The sequence below is a fragment of the Pelodiscus sinensis genome, chromosome 1, assembly GCF_049634645.1.
Source record: "Pelodiscus sinensis isolate JC-2024 chromosome 1, ASM4963464v1, whole genome shotgun sequence".
NCBI classification, from domain to species: domain Eukaryota; kingdom Metazoa; phylum Chordata; order Testudines; family Trionychidae; genus Pelodiscus; species Pelodiscus sinensis.
The window spans coordinates 133674032-133690689 of record NC_134711.1 but is presented as its reverse complement, the minus strand read 5'-3'; the positions used below and the strand labels follow the sequence as shown (position 1 = coordinate 133690689).

At 46.5% G+C, this 16658-nt stretch overlaps 1 protein-coding gene across 2 annotated transcripts; it reads left to right on the top strand.

Moving 5' to 3' along the window:
• Window positions 1-314: 314 nt before the first annotated feature.
• Window positions 315-10120, top strand: M6PR (mannose-6-phosphate receptor, cation dependent). 2 transcript variants are annotated; one of them, XM_075902419.1, is made up of 8 exons: window positions 315-568; window positions 1190-1345; window positions 4092-4265; window positions 5296-5465; window positions 5551-5660; window positions 6108-6238; window positions 6814-6940; window positions 8188-10120. In XM_075902419.1, exons 3-8 carry the CDS (start codon window positions 4093-4095, stop codon window positions 8308-8310), a joined length of 834 nt encoding a protein of 277 aa, XP_075758534.1. In that variant the 5' UTR covers window positions 315-568; window positions 1190-1345; window position 4092; the 3' UTR covers window positions 8311-10120. The 2 variants fall into 2 exon arrangements, with proteins under 2 accessions (XP_075758534.1, XP_006116457.1); XM_006116395.4 differs by lacking the exon at window positions 315-568 and having other exon boundaries at window positions 1031-1345.
• The last annotated feature ends 6538 nt before the right edge of the window (window positions 10121-16658 follow it).

The window sequence follows — 16658 nt, the reverse complement described above, 5'->3', positions numbered from 1 at the left end:
GGGAGTTGAGGGCAGAACTGAAGGAAAGGAAGAGCTACACAAAGGCCCACAAGAGAGCAGCAGCAAAGCAGGTGTGTTTCCACGTATTAGAACCCCAGCTCCCCGAACGGCCCCTGCCGCTGGAGACCCGCCTCCCCAGAGCCACACGCCCGCCGTGCTCGCGGGGCGGCGCAGCCAGCGCCTCTCTCAGGAGCGGGGCGGCGGGCAAAGCGCTTCCCAGCCCGCCTCCTCGGGGCGTTCACGCCGTGCGGGGGGGGGGGGGCTGTGAGCGGCGCGCGGCACTTGCACCCCGGCTGAGGGCGCGAGCGGCGAGAAGCGGCCGTTGCTAGAGGGGGGGGTCCCCTGGTCACCGCGGGGGTTGCTGGCCTAGGCCGGAGGCTCCCCCGGGGATCGGCCCACGAGGCTGCAGAGAGGGGTGGGGCTATTGGCTCCCTTCTCCCCGGGGCACCCGCCCGCTCAGAGCCGCCCCCAGGCTGCAGGGGCGCTCAGCGAGCGCTGGGTTCTCAGGACTACAACTCCCAGCAGACACCGCGCGGGTGGTGGCGGCGGCGGGGAGATAAGCAGATGAGTGAGTAGCGCGTGAGGATCCCGTGAGCCACCCTCGGGAGGGGTCGGAGAGTGGGGTTGTTCGGGGACCAGAGCTGCGCTGCCATTGGACGAGAGCATTTTGCGGTGTGGGCGCCCTTCTGAGCTGTCATCGCTCATTGGGGCGTGTCAATGTTTCACTTGCACTGTTCATTGGACGAGATGAGGTGGTAGGCGGAGCCTTCCAGGCTAATTGTCAGAGCCCATTGGACGAATTAGTCTAGAGAGGTTCGTTCTTGCTGTGGAATCGTCACCGTTAATTGGATGAGGAGAGCCTCGGGGAGCAGACGCCCGCTATCGCCACTTCTCATTGGGCAACAGTTACCCGTGGGGGGACACGTGTGCCAGTCTATAGGGAAATTAATCTGGGCGGGGCTTTAGGCCAGTCGTTGTTGCCTAGCGCCCGCCCCTTGTCCACTTCCTGCTTCCGGATCAGCGGGTGGGACTGAGGGAGGCTGGCGGGAGGGGACGGTGGCGGTGGCGAGACCTTCCCCGTCTGATACTCACCCCGGGGAACGGGCGCCCGCCCCGGTTGGCGAACGTCCTATTAGCTATTCATTTATGAATGCTGAATATTCATGAGCCCTTGTTAATAATGTATTAGGTAGAGGCCGGGTGGGCGCACGTGGCGCGGGCAGCGCCGGGCTGGCACCGCGGGAGGCAGGGCCAGAGCGGGGGGGCGCTGCAGGTGGGTAACGGCGGCGTGACGTGCGGCCTCGCAGATCCTTCGTGGCCCCCCGCCCCGCTCTCCCAGTGTCAGGTGAGTTTCTCTCTTTCCCCCGATCTGTTTCCAGCATCTGGGGGGGTGTGACTGGGGGGGCTCCCAAGGGCTCTAGGGGCTCCCCCACATCCGGCAGATCCAGCTGATCTGTACTTTCTTGCAGCTGTAAATGGGTTGCTAGTTTGTGGTTGGTGATGTGACGGGCCTTTGGGCCTTCTGCAATGTTCCCTCTCATCTTTGCTATCCATGTGCAGAATAACTTTTATATGCACCAAGAAGTGTGTGACTGTGCACCACCAGTAGAAACAAATCTGTGGGCACTCTGCTAATCTGCTGGGGGGCATCTGAAATTCCATGTGGCTGCACAAGCACACAGCTTACAGTAAATGCTGGTCGTCTGCTATGTCAAAGTATTGCTAAGTACCTATTGTAAAGAGTCCTGTTCTGGGGGTCTGAAAACCTGGGGCAGCCAAATCCTATCTGCCCACACCCGTGTGAGTATATAATGAATAGGGAGGGAAGAAGTCTCAGAGGGGTAGCCATGTTAGTCTGTAATTTAAAAAATGAGTGACCCTGTAGAACCATCCTTGTGGTCTCCTGACTTGGAATAAAAGAAAGAGATGGGAGAGATTTATAAAAGGAAAGGAACTGTTGGGAGGAGAACGCAGGGTCACTGAAGACTCCAGAATCTAGATTTTTGGATGAATCCTATGCTTTTTAGTCCTTCTACAATAGAACCATCCAGTCACTGAAATGCAGCAGTCTCCAAGGTTCACAGCAGCTTAATAGCCACATGGCAACAGAAAACAAAACTTTGAGGGCTGGGTCCAGAAGAAATCAGAACCCCATATCTAGTTAAATCTTTAGGGGAAATGTAAGGAGAGGGGATTATAATCCAAATTGGAATTTGACCGGAACACTGTAGCTAGTTCCCCTTCTTTGGAAAAAAAATATCATGCAATCTTTAATAGTCATGAGTGGCTCTGGCCTTTTGGCTTTACATTTAAGGCAAAAATGGAAACTAATTTTAAAGCAAAAGGGGACACAGAAAGGAAGTGAACAGTGTCATGGGGACAAGAGGAACTGAATTAAAGTTTAGTGTTCAGCTTCAGTTCTTGGGCTAGACTTACTCCTTGGGTGAGGCTGTAGTTACACTAAGGGCAAGTCTAGACTAGATTTTTTTTTTTCCAAAAGGAGATATGCAAATTAGCATGGAATTTGCATATCTTCTGATCGTGTTTTTGAAAGTGGGACTTTTGAAAGTGAAAGTAGTTGGGACGCGATTTTTGGGGGGGAAAACCCGCTCTTAAAAAAAGGAGGTTTACGTGGTTTTTCGGGAGGTTTCCAGCACTATATTAGCATGTAGTCGTTAACATGATTAACTGATAAACCTGGGCTTATCGGTTAATCATAACAATTTCTTGCCCTGTCTCAGTATCACTCAGGCTCCCACAAAGCTAGCTGCCTGTGACCCTCTCTCCCGCTGCTGCCTTTGATAGAGAGACAGGCAAGAGTGGGTACATGCCCGGAGCTATCTTCAAAGCTGGCTTCCTGCATGTACTGGTTCCGATCTGCCACCCTTCCCCTGATAGGGGAGATAGGCAGGGAGCCAGCTGCTAAGTATGTCCTGTCCAAGACCTTAAATACATCCTTGGGCAACTAGCCACTCCCCCTGCTCTCAGTAGCACCCCACATCTACACTTTATTTTTAGTGCACTAGCTGAATTAGAACCAGCACATGTATGTCTCTTCAAACTGGAATGTCCACCTCCAATGTAGACAGTCTCTTAATTGTAGCCCTTGTAACTGAATTATTTAGTGTGACTTTCACTGTTAACTCTCAGGTAACTCCATTAGTCAATAGGCTGTTAAGGCCAGAACTACAAAGCTACAAAGAAGTTATTTTGACACAATTTTAGGTTAGTGTATTAATTGATTTGTCAACATCAGGATCTTCATTGGGAATTGTGGTGGGGAAGGGAACTCGACTGTGTGGCTGTTATTGAGCGGCAAGGTCATCATTTGTTTCTCTGAGCAAATAGCAAAATGATCAAAAGCTGCTTTATGATTAAGACCCAGCACTGGAAACCTGAGCTTTTGGGTTTTATTCCTAGCTCAGCTACTGGCTTATATGACTTTACACACACCACCTCTGTACCTCCGTTTCCCCACCTGTATCTCATGGATGGCAATCCTGACCTTGTAAAACTTGGTGCTTGTAAAACACTTTCCGATCTTCAGTGGAAAGGAGCTAGGCAACATAAATTAATACAATTATTAGGGTTAAGGAGCTTGAAATAGAGCCTGACTAATCCTAGTTACTGTCCCCCAGAAGTTGTCTGCACAGGAGCAGCAAACACAATCAGTTTGAATGATACCAAACCTGCCTCTGATGACAGATGCTCCTTTTGGGGTGCAATAAATAGTGGCTTATGTCTGAAACTGGTCCTAATTTCTGTAGCTGACTAGCTGAAAGCATGCTCAGTTTCTTTTGAACCAAGTGAGCACCAGTTGATGTGTTTGGCAGCAAGATCTTACCACCCCAATGTAAAGTCAAGGAAGAATTACAGATTGGGCCAGTGGTTTTGTGGGTACTCAAGGTTGGGCTTTGGAGTCTCCTGAGGAGAGAAGTTCCTGTGCCTCAGCTCCTCCTCTTTGCAGCCATGAATGAAGAAGTGGCCAATCACTGTGTTTTGAACACTATGTTTGAGTGTTGGGGTGGGAATCAGGTGTTTCAGTGGTAATTGTTGTGCCTGTCTGTTTCTCTGCAATGGCATATATCCAGAATGTTCCCGTCTCGCTATTGTACCTGGGCTGCACTTCTAATCCTTGTGGTCCTGGCCACAATTGCAATGGCAGATCAGGAAGAGAAGCACTGCGACCTGGTTGGGGACAAGGCCACTGAGTCGAAAAGAGAACAGGCCTTGCTGAAGAAGCTGGAACCCCTAAGTGCCATGAGGTACAGTGCATGAAAACCCTCTGGTCCACTGCAGGGCCTGAGATATGGATACTGTCCAGTCCAGTGGTTTTATATTATGGAGTGGCAAACTCATTCACAGACTTTTGGCAGACTGATATAATTGTATTTGCATATTATTATGCAAATAAAATGGTACTGGTCTGCCAAAAGCCCCAGCCCCCAATGCCCCCCAGTGTCAGCTCCCTGCCTCTTAGAGCTCCCCACTCCTTTAGAGCCCCCAGCACTAGCCCTGGCCTTGGTGCCCCCAGGGCCTGCTCCACCCCCTCACCTGTGCTGCCTTCCAGCTTCCAGCTGAACGCTGCAGCCAGTATTGCAGCTCCAAGGGCTAGGGTTAGGCAGCGAACCCCTCTTTTGCATCTAGGAGGAGACACCTTCCCTGCCCAACTGCTGGTCGGCTGAGAGGCGGGACAGGACTTGCCTCTCCTAATAGCCCTGGTGGGAGGGGAAGCACTGAGTAGTGTACCCCAGCCCTGGCCCCCAGAGCCAGTCAGTCCCAGATTAGGAGAAAAGAAATGGCTCATGGGGGCAGTGAAGAATTGGATAGTGGTTCTAATTAGCTTGGGTGAGACAAACTTGATAGTTCTTGTTCTTTCCTGGTAGGAAGGAGCCCTTACTATAGAATCGCCAACAAAATCAGCACTAACGGGCTCTTTTTTGTGGTAGTCTCTTCTGTCACTCTGAGGACTGAATGGGCCATAGTGACAGATTCCCTTTTCCCTAGGCTCCTTTGGCCATGAGAGTAAGATGGTAATGGAGGAATTTGCATTGCTTCTGTTCACGCTGTCCTTCCTTTTGGGGTCATCAAAGGAACTCAGTTTCCAGAGGTCCCACTAATGGAGAGATAAGGAGCAAGTAAGCTTACCTAAAAGGCCAGGCCTCTGACTAACTTAAGCCATAAGTGGAACTTAGGAATGGATGCAGTGTGGCAAGGTTATTTTGGAATGCGAAAGGGCTAATAACATCATGAGACTCAATCAGCAGCTGTATGTTTTCTGTACCCTCTGTGCAGTTTTGAGAAGAATGTGAGCTCAAATCCAGAGGAGAAATATACCTACAGGTTTAAGGTGTGCGGAGAGGTCAGCAAGTCTATGCCTCAATCAGGCCTGGTACAGATCAATTTAAAGGATCAAAAGCAAACTGTGGTGGGAAGAATCAATGAGACACAGGTCTTCAATGGAAGTAAGACTCCCCTCAACCTTCCTATCCAGCTCTGCCAGTCCACCTCGCTCCTGACCTGCAGCCCCCTTTGTTTTCCTCTTGGCAGGTGATTGGATCATGCTGATTTATAAGGGGGGGGATTCGTATGGCAGCCATTGCCATGGTGAGAAGAGGAAGGCCATGATAATGATCTCTTGCAACCGGAAGACTCTAGCAGTGAGTGGTCTATGGGGCCATATATAGAGGATGAAGAAGGGAGTGCGTGGCTGAGGCAGGAGTTACTATAACAAAGACTGGGGGAGAGGGGTCACTGTGGGTGGAGAGGCTGTGGAGCAGCCAGAAGGTTTTACTTGTTCTGTTTAGTGAGTATTGGGTCTGCACCAGTAATGGTTGTGCTGCCTTTTGACTAACTTAGCAGACAGCTAGCAGGAGACGATAGATGGTTTATTTTAAAAGTGGCTGAAATGGGATGGTTTGGGGGAAGAGTTCTAGAGGGGCAGGCCAGGCTGGGCTTAGCTGGAAGCATCAGCATTGTGCAAGAATTCCAGAGTGGGTGGATTACAGAAACCTTTTGCTTAGCTGGGAGCATCTGTGCAAGTAGCAGGACATATTTTATGTTTAGTCTACCATATATTTGCTCTTTCCTACTCTACTCCGACCCAGGACGGCTTTACCTTACTATCAGAAGAGCGGGAAAAGGAGCAGGACTGTTTGTACCTCTTTGAGATGGACAGCAAGTTGGCCTGCCCACCTGAGGATTCCCACCTCAGCATCGGGTCAATCCTGCTCATAATGTGAGTTCCTGCAAGAACCTGTCAGTTCTTGAATCCCAGTTCCAGGCCTTTGTAACTTGTTAGGAACATAGCACGTGACCTAGCAGAACAGATAACTGGCCCGTTTTGTGTGTCTGTAGCCAGAGCTGGATATTACTCTGTATTTCAGTCAGGCTTTTCATCCAACGCTCCCCAAAACCTTGGCAATCATTAAGCCTCAGAATACTCCTGTCAGAGCAGGAAACATTAGCCTTTCCTCAGTTCTGTCTGTGTCTCAGCTTCTTCACTTGGCAAAGAGACTTGCCCAGGATCACATGGCAAATCAGTAGCAGAGCTGGGAATAGAACCCAGGAGTCCTAACCCCCAGTCTCCTGTGTTAACCACGAGGCAGCTCTTCCTTTAGGCTGTACTGGGGATGGGTTTGTGTGCTGGTCAACACACAACCCGGTAATCTTTTCTGCAGATGCTTCTATTTACAGCCCCATTTTTGGAATCACCCTGAGCTGTTGGCTCCAATCCCAATTGGAGGCAGACAGTTAGCTGAAGAGAGGTTGCCTTCAGCTTCCTCTCACTTGTGTATCAATATTCTCCTCCAGGTTTGCTTCGCTGGTTGCAGTTTATATAATTGGGGGATTCCTCTACCAGCGCCTGGTAGTGGGAGCAAAAGGCATGGAGCAGTTCCCCCATTTTACCTTCTGGCAGGATCTGGGCAACTTGATGGCGGTAAGTGAAAATCAGTGTAGTTCCCCAGTCCATCCCAGCTATAAGGCACAAGCTATATGGCAGCTTCCCCACACTCAGAGCCTTAGTCCATAGATGCAAGGCCCTTCAAGGATATTGGTGCAACAGGAAGCAGATGACTCATTTGAGGGGAATTTTCCCCTTTGAGTCAGTGCTGGCTTCAATGCTTCATAATGGCGGTGATGCTGGGAAAAGTACCCTGCAGTAGCTACATAAAGCAGTGCTTGCTGTGCCCCCTATTTCCCTCTCCTTGTTCCTGATCCCCACCATTTCAGGACTCTGTGTCTTCCTCCTCTACCCATCTCCACTCTGGGATCCTGCTTCCACACGCACCCACTCTGCCCAGGCATAGCAGTTCAAGATCCTATGGTGCTTTAAACACAGGGAGAGAGTAACTTCAGAGTCCTGACCAAATGTTAATAGAGAAATTTCCACTCTGTCTTCCTAGAATTCTCTCCCAGTAGTTCAAGTTCTGGAATCTCTCAGATACTTCAGTGGTAGGTGCAATAAAAGAACAGAACAGAAGAAACATGGGGGCTGTTATTCGCATCCTCTGTGGCATGTAAGGCTGCCCGGCTCCAGCTTTCAACTGAAACATCCAGTTGAAAAGGGCCCCTGGTGGCTGTGGTCAGCAGCACTGATCAGGCCATTAAAAGTCCGATCAGCGGTGCAGTTGGGGCCCAGAGCTAAGGCCAGCTCCATACCTCTCTTGTCTCTGCATGGTTCCCAAAAGCAGCTGCCAGGTCCTTATGGCTCCTAGACACAGGAAGGCTCTGCACACATACTCTTTCCTTCCTTCCCCTTCCCTCCCCCCCCAACCTCCCCCGCCCCACCCACAAGTGCTGGATCCACAGCTCCCGTTGACTGGGAACTGTGACCAACAGGAGCTGTGGGGGTGGTGGCTGCAGACACAAGGGCAGTGTATGGCACCTCCCTGTGCCCTGGGGTTGCAGGGACCTAGCAGCCACTTCTTAGGAACCATGGTAAGCGCCACTGGGATTTTACATTTCAAGTCCTAACCCCAGCCTGGAGTCCTCTCCTCACCCAAACTCTCTCCCAGAGCCCACACATCTTAACCCTTCTCCTGCACCAGAAATTCCAAGCCATGGGGAGGGGGAGAGGATAGAGCAGGCAGGGGCAGGGTATACATGTTTGATTTTATGTGATTAGAGAGTTGGCAACCGTAGTTGCATGTAATCTGATCCCAGTACAACAACTTGTTTTTGCAGGATGGTTGTGATTTCGTCTGTCGGTCTAAGCCCCAGAATGCCCCAGCTGCATATCGTGGTGTGGGTGATGACCAGTTGGGAGAGGAATCAGAAGAACGGGATGACCATTTGCTACCAATGTGATCAGGCTTTAGACATCTGTCCTTTTCTCTCTGCTCCCTCCCCTCACGTAACCAGGTGTTACCTAACCTCTTCTCCTTTCACAGTCCCCCTCTTAGGTTTTCTTTAAACTATTTGCTTTTTCCACAGCTGCTATGTCACCCCCTGCTATCCAGAATCCCCCATTTCAGAGCAGCGCTGGCCCAAGGGCACATCCTCTGAATGTAAAGCTGTGATGGGCTTAAGCGGACTGCTGTGCAGCAGGGGAGAATAGTATTTATTCAGAGTTCTGCGTGGCTATGAGATGAAAATAATGCTTCTCCAGCATTCCAGGCCTGGGAGTTCCCTTAGTAAGGTCTAGGGAGAAACTTGGGGTGGGGATCATGACGTAGAAACAGCTAAAATTAGGGGGCACACTTCTGTGTGTTCCCTCAAAAGTTTATTCAGTCTGTGAGACACTGGATTTTTTAATTATTTAAATGCACTTTCTGCTTTCTTCGCTTCTGCGCTGTGACACAAGCAAAGCATTCGCTGCCCGCCTTCTCCCTCTGCCCAGTGTAATCACTGCAGGGATCGCTTCACTCTAACCAGATCTTGAGCAGGGCTGGAGCAAGCCACAGCCAGCTTGCAATCTTTCCTTTTCCTGAACAGTTCAGGTCAATTTCTTTCAGCTACCACAAAGAGCAGTTACCAAATAACCTTTGTTGAATTAAACGGGGGAGGTGGTGCTGAAGAATGGGGTCAATGACTCTTTTGTATTGAAAAGGGACAAGGAAAATAGTCTCTCTTTAAACCACCCCTCTTGTTGCTGGGAAGCCAAATATCATGACATGCTGCTGAGCAAGAACCTGAAAATGAAACAGACTCCCAGGTCAAAGGCAGGTACCTAAAGACAGCAGTGTCACGTGATTTCTGTTGCAAGCTTTCCCTAAGTAGAGTGTGGCTAGAGAGTCTTTAAAGTAGTGATCCTTACTATGTCCTGCTAAGAAACAATGGTGTAAGTTAGTACGGAAATTGCTTTGCTGTGAAATAGTCTAGACTTAAATTTTAAGAAGGGAACACCTTTGTGAGAGCAGTGCTGTACCCAATGCTGACTCCAGGTAACTCTCTGGCAGTTACATAAAAAGCAATGTAGTGAGGAATACAGGCCAAGCCTGTATGTTCCAATGTAGCACTGCTTTCCTAGTGGGTGAGCTGTTAAATTCACTCAAGCTGTAGGGGTGGGACAGGTCAGCTTTGCCTGTGGGTTGTATCCATCCCTGCTCAGTTGTGCCACAATGATGGTGCTTCTGTGGCCCCTGCTGGTTGGGGAAGTGAGAGCTGCAGTTTTCTATGACTTTGGGAACGGCTCCCATTTGAAAACCAGCAGCTACAGGTAAACATAGGACTCATGAAATACCTTGATTTTGTTGGAGGGGGGAGGTAGCCTCTGCCAGTGAATGAGCCAAGCCCCTTTCCCATTGGAGTGGTTGGCAGAGAGCTCTCTCCTAGGGGACCCAGTTGAACTGATCGAGAGAAAGTGGTAGAGTGGGGGGAAGAAAGGACTTCAGCAAGCAGGATGAGACATGTGCTCCCTATTCTCTTGGTAGGGCAGATAGAGTTTGAGGGGCAGAAAGTATTTTGTTTGATTACTGTGGTTTTTGGCTGGGCTTGAAGCAGGCAAATGTACTTCCTCTTTTCTTTAGCATTTGTTACTTTCACTAAATCTTTTCATAAGATGGGGAAATAGGAAGTCACTGAACTTGTTCTGTTACCGGTTTTCATGGTGGTGTTTAAATAAAATGCACATTTTTGTACAAAAACACAACTTTAAAAATAAAATGACCCAAAAATACTCCTGAATTCTATTAGTGTTTGAAGTGACAACAGAGTGATGGGGCTAGTGTGTGAGTAAATGGTCAGTGCCAGGATTCTGACATCCCTTTAGGGATCCCTTGAGGAAAAAACAACTCCACTCCTGTCATGTTATCCATTTAAGGTTAGAAAGGCTGTGTTAGTGTTATGGAACTTACACATGATGTGAATTACCTAGATTTAAACTTAGCTTTAGAAGAGTTGGGAAGAGGCTATAACTTGACTATTGAGAGAGGGGAGGTGGAGCTTGGAAATTTTCTTGGCTGCTTGAGGTCCGAGGCCAGAGCTACTCAACTTTGGAAGCCCCAGGGGCCACAGTGATACTCACAGCACATGCCGAGGGCCACAACTTAAGTGTGGTTGCATGTATATGCAAATAGCATCTTTCACGCTGATGGGCACAAATACAGAGATGAAGGCAAAACTATACAATATGCAGGCCCCATTTAAGTCAATTCTGCTGATATTAATAAAATGCAATATTGAGCCAATTTCCACCCATATGACAGCACTTTTAATGAGCACTGACACTCCAGGAATGTAACTACTAAAATGTATAAAAAGCAATGTAGTGAGGAATCACTACAGAAGACCAGTATTTTGACTACTTTTTTGTTTTGGCTCCCATCCACGGGCCACAAGCAAACAGGGCATGGGCCACACATGGCTTACGTGTTGAGTAGCGCTGTCCTAGATGCTCACAGCGTGTATGAGTGCTACAGGAAGATGATTAACATGGAGGTCTTCCATTAAGCCCAGAGCAGCTTTTTGCTAAGGCAGTGATTTACAGACATTTCTTCTGTTTCAGCTATATCTAAACTGCTGTCTGTACAGATTGCTCAGAGTAGGCACCATTTGCCAGAATCCTGTGCTCATGCTTCTAGTCATTTCTAATGCGATGGACTCAGACCAGACATGTATAAAAGTAGTGCAAGGGAAATATGTCAGTCTCAGAACGAGTCAGTCCCTGTTCCCTGGGTAGCCAAACAAAGGCTACTTTGTGCTGATCAAGATACATGACTCCAATGAACCTGCAAAGAATCTGTTGAGGCCATTAGGCTAATATAGCCCTAGAACCAACCAAGGCCCCACTCATGCTGTTTAAAAGCTCTCCCTCCAGTCAGTCTCCCGTAGAGGGGAACAAGTGCAGTCAAAGGACTGAGTATTAAAAACACCAAGCCACAGGAAAGGGAGCGCTGAGGTCAGAGTTCAGGAGGGGATTGAGAAAAGGGTTTGACTGAGTTTCACACTGCCCCCTGTTCCCGCAATCAGTAGAGGGGATGTATCTGAGGGGAGAAGAGGTCAAACTGTTTCCACCATGCCTAAAGAGGCAACAGAGACTGGGCTAGCCCCCTTCCCACCTCCCCTATGGGCCTTGATGAAAGTGGGTCACTTAGGAATCTCTGAGGCTAAAAAATCCACCTGCGTGCACCTACCAGTGCAGGGCTGGGACCTTGTCACACTAAACAGACCCCTCACAGTTTGAAATGAAGGGATGTGCATGACATACAATATGTGGCACCTTTCCTCCCTGCCATATATTCCAGAATCTAAGGTGTCAAAAAAAAAGGTGAAATGGCATTGGTTACTTGCCAGTTGTATGATTCAATTTGCAGAGAGCCTGCAACAAGAGCTTAGAAGTGGGAACTAGCTAGCTCTCACCCATGAGGTGCTCATTTAGGTGCATCTAGACTACATTCCTCTTTCGAAAGAGGAATAGAAATGAGGGGAATTGAAAATGCAAATAAAAGCAGTGATTTACAAATCTCATGCTTCATTTGCTTAATCTCTTCTGATCTCTTTGGAAAAGATTTTTTTGAAAAAAAAATTCTAGACAGGGTTCTTTTCAAAAGTACAACCCTTTTTCAAAAGAACCCTTATTCCTGAAAAAATGAGGCGCATGGGGTTCTTTCAAAAAAGGGTTTTGTTTCAAACTTCCAAAAAAAGCGAGCAGAAGAGATTATACAAATGAAGCACGAGATTTGTAAATCAGTGCTTCATGTGCATTTTTTATTTCCCTCATTCGCATTCCTCTTTCGAAAGAGGAATATCATCTAGAGTATGGATTGCGTAATAATACCGGAAATGTCAACTTTCTTAAAATAGAGGAGAAAAGAGGGAGGAGTCCATAGCACAGCTCTCTATGGACAGTTAATTTTGGTGCCTGCCAGTGAGGGGGGGAAAAAAAAAGAATATCTCCTACTCATACAGGAGTGGAACACAGCAGAGCACGTGAGCATATTTGAACCTTGCTGAAAACTTACACTTTCTACACTGGATGAGGTGGCTTTTCTGAAGATCTCCCAGCAGAGGAGGCTAGAAACCCTTGTTGCTTCCCCTCTCGCCCAAACAGGATAAAATGGATCTTTGTGTCGCCATCAGTTGCTGGTGAGTTTTATCACGAGTCTATTAACTTGCTAAATGCTGCCTCATTTTTGCCTTTGACACCAGCAAACAGACTTCTAACTAGGAGAGATTTGATTGCGTGGGAGTTTGGAGGAGGGAGTGTGTGGGATTTTGCTTTTCTTTTTTGGCTGATGGAACTTTAGGTGGGAAGGCTATGACAGATGCGGAGGCAGCAGTGATAGTAAGTCAAGCAATAGAATGGAAAATGAAGATGACTGGATGTACATGTGGGGGGGAGAGGGAGCTGTACATAATCTTGCAGTACATGAAAGGAGCTTTGTATGAAATGCCTCCTGATGGAAGAGAAGACCTGAGGTTTGGAGATGTAGGTGGAAACTGGCTGAATTTCGAAGGGAATTTGCATAGATGATAGAGCAAAAGCAAGGGGAGGCAGACAGGAAAAGTTAAAACTTGCAGAAGCAAGCTAGACTGAAGAACTCTGAGGGGAGACTGTTAAGTGAGGAAAGTGGGCAGTGGAATCATGTGACTATAGAAAGCAGGCAGAGGAAGAGAGTGCCTAGTGAAGGAACAGGTCTGCGGAGTTGGATAATGAAGGGGAAAAAGAGGGCTGGGTTCTTTAAGCCTTCTATAAGCAGAGGGGAAGAGCCAATGAAAATTTCAGAGGAGAGAGGATGGCCTGCAGAAGATTGCAAGGAAGAATAAAAAACAAGAGGACTTGCAGCCAGAAAGAGAGGCCAGAGAATTGTACTAACATTAGGAAATGGCAGGTCTACACGACTGCTGATTGCCTACCAAGAAAAAGAGAGAGGCCTGTCACTAGAGCTGTTCCGAAAAGCAGAAGAATGAGTGTCTGCCAGGAGCAAAGGCTGAAGAGATCTGAAGGGGAGCAAGAAAGAATCCACTGATTATCTTTTATGAGGGAACAAATGTTACAGCTAGATTGGTACTACGGCAAGTTGTGGGAGATGATAGTGGGATTCTTTCCCTCCCTAGAGCAGGAGATTGAAGGTGAGACAAGGTTATGACGATGATCAGATGGCTTAGCAGAGGTGCTTTCAGGCGGACTTTTGAATCTTTGCCCATTGGGAGGCAATCATGCAGGGAGGATTATTCTCATGGGATGGACTCACTTGAGTAGGCAGAGAAATAGACACTTGGGATGGAGATTGGCACAACTGACTGAAAGAGCTTTGAACTAGAAACTTGGGGGAGATGCTCATGGGATTTCCATGCTTGATTTTTAACATTGCGGGGGGGGGGGGGGGAAATCAAGAAAGGACACAGCAATGGCAAACAGAACAGCAGTGACTAGGAGACTGTTCCTTCTTAATGTGGGTCAAGCCAGGAAGCAACAAGTAAGATGTTTGTTCACAAGCGCAAAGAGCCTGGGTGACAAGAACTAGAACTACTGGTGCAGAAAGTGAAACCAGATATTATAGGGATGATAAACATAGTTGAATAGTAGTCATGATTGCAATACAGATATTGAAGGCTGTTCAAGAAAGACAAAAATAAAGGTGGTGAAATAGCATTATGTATTAGTCTGTAAAATTAGAAGTAATGAAATGGATTAGGCAGTCTGTTTGAGCTAAAATCACTTTGGGGCAATATTAGAGGTTCACCGTGATCCAATTTGGATAAGGATAGAGACCTCTTTGTTTTTATTGAAAATAAATATTAATGGGAATTATGTGATTCTTTAACTTCCCAGATATAGTTTTGAGGACAAGTGGTACTAAGAATAGTAGGGCCCAAATTTTCTTAGATGTGATAGCTCAGTGTTTTTCAACCAGTGGTACCCTCAGGGGTACTTGAGAAGTCTGGGGGGGTACATCAACATAACTGAAATTTGGAGAAAACTGATTTTTTGTTTTATGTTTTACAGCGTTTTATTATTTTTGTACTTTTTACACCCAAAAATTTCATTGCCTGCCCGGCTACGATTAAGTTGTTTAAACCAATATGTTGCAATGGTAGAAAAAAAATTGTGTGTCTAAAAACTATAGGTACTGGGGGTACTTATATATATATATATATATATTTTTAAAGGTGTACTTTATTAAAAAAAAAGGTTGAGACACACTGTGATAGCTGATACTACTTCACCAAAAAGCTGCTTAATGAACTTAGATTTGTGTAGATTTGGTGCTGGTGAGTAGTGAGGCTCTCCAGAAAATAGCTGGTTATAGAGTACAACCTTTGTTTGAGTGATCATGAGCTAATTCAGTTTAAATTAAATGGAAGGGTAAACAAAAATAAATATGCAGCTAGGTCCCTTGGTATCAAAAGGGCAATCTTTAAGAAATTAAGGGAATTAGAGAAGTGGACTGGACAACTCAAAGATCTGAAGGGGAAGGAGCCTTGGAGTTCCTTTAACTTGAAGTTGCAGAAACTGAAGGTTGCATCCCAAGGAAGTAGAAAATAATTTGTAGGGAAAGGCTGCAGACCAAGCTGGTTGAACAAGCATCTCAAACAGGTGATTAAGCAAAAGCAAAAGACCTCCAAGGAATGGAACAAAAGCTACCTCTGGAGAGATCAGAAAGTGTAGGGACAAAGTGAGAACTGCCAAAACAAAGCAGAGTTTAATTCCCTTGTTAAGGGAATTAAAATCAATGGCAAAAGGTTCTATGGCTATATAAATAAAACAAGGAAAGAAGTAGGACTGCTTAGCCCTGAGGGTGAGGTGGAGATTAAGCAATACTTTACCTTAGTTTTTAGTTAGTTTTTTAGGGTAATGAAGCGTTTCAGAGTAGTAGTGGAGTAGCTAATGGGAATGAGTGTATGGAGGTAGAAAATACCACGTGAGGTGGAAGTCAGACAAAGAATTTAATGGGATGAAATCAGATCATCTCCATCCAACTGTATTAAAGACACTGGGATATGAAATTGCAAGTCCCCTCTGACTGCAGAATTTCTAATGCAGTGTCTATTTTTAAGGAGAGGGACAGGGAAGGTTTCAGGAACCTACAGGCTTGTTAGTTTGACTCAGTTGTATGCAAGGTCTTGGAACAAATTTTGCAAGAAAAAAGTTAGGCTGTGTCTAGACTGGCCAGTTTTTCTGGAAAATCAGCCACTTTTCCGGAAAAACTTGCCAGCTGTCTACACTGGCCGCTGGCCGCTTGAATTTCCACAAAAGCACTGACTTCCTACTGTAAGAAATCAGTGCTTCTTGCGGAAATACTATGCTGCTCCCGTTTGGGCAAAAGTCCCTTTTGCGCAAAACTTTTGCGCAAAAGGGCCACTGTAGACAGCTGAGATTTGTTTTCTGCAAAAAAGCCCCGATCGCGAAAATGGCGATCGGGGTTTTTTTGCAGAAAAGATTGGCCACGGACGCTTTTCCGCAAAATGTGCTTTTGCAGAAAAGTGTCCGTGCCAATCTAGACGCTCTTTTCTGAAAATGCTTTTAATGGAAAACTTTTCCGTTAAAAGCATTTCCGGAAAATCATGCCAGTCTAGACGTAGCCTTAAGATTTAGAGGTTAATATTAACTTGGATAAACTATACCATTATTTTACAAAAGGCAGATCACGCCAGACTGACCTGACCTTTGAGAAGATAACTGATTTTTCAACAAAGAAAATGCAGTAGCTCTAATTTTTAGCAAGGCATCTGATATAGTTCCACATGAGAAATTATTAAATTGGAGAAGCTGGAAATTAATCAGGGAATTAACAAGGAACTGATTAAAGGGGAGAAGAATCATTCTGAAAAGTGAATGGTCAGAGGCTGGCAGGTTAATAGTGGATTTTGTCAGATTGGCTATGGGACCAGTTAATTAACATTTCTATTACTGATCTTGGGACCAAAAGGACTATGCTAATAAAATGTATAGGTAACAGAAAGTTGGAAGGTATTACCAATGTACAGGAGGATCAGAAAATCATAGATGATGATCTAGATGACCTTGTAAATGGGAGTAATAGAAATGGGAAAACATTTAATCGTGCAAAATGTCTTGCATTTAGGGATTAACAACAAGAGTTTTTGCTATAAATTGAGGGTATATTTGAAGTGACAGAGAAAGATATGGGTGCATTGATTGATCACAGGATGATGTGATGTGCTAATGTGATGTGACTGTGGAAAAAGGCTAAAGCAGTCCTACGATGCAACAGATGAGGTATTTCCAGCAGACACAGAGAAGTGTTAGT

Coding starts and splice junctions, on each gene's coding strand:
- M6PR (XM_075902419.1), top strand. CDS start 4,093: ATGTTCCCGTCTCGCTATTGTACCTGGGCTGCACTTCTAATCCTTGTG. Junction 6,239..6,813: donor GGGTCAATCCTGCTCATAAT/GTGAGTTCCTGC, acceptor ATTCTCCTCCAG/GTTTGCTTCGCTGGTTGCAG. Junction 6,941..8,187: donor ATCTGGGCAACTTGATGGCG/GTAAGTGAAAAT, acceptor TTGTTTTTGCAG/GATGGTTGTGATTTCGTCTG.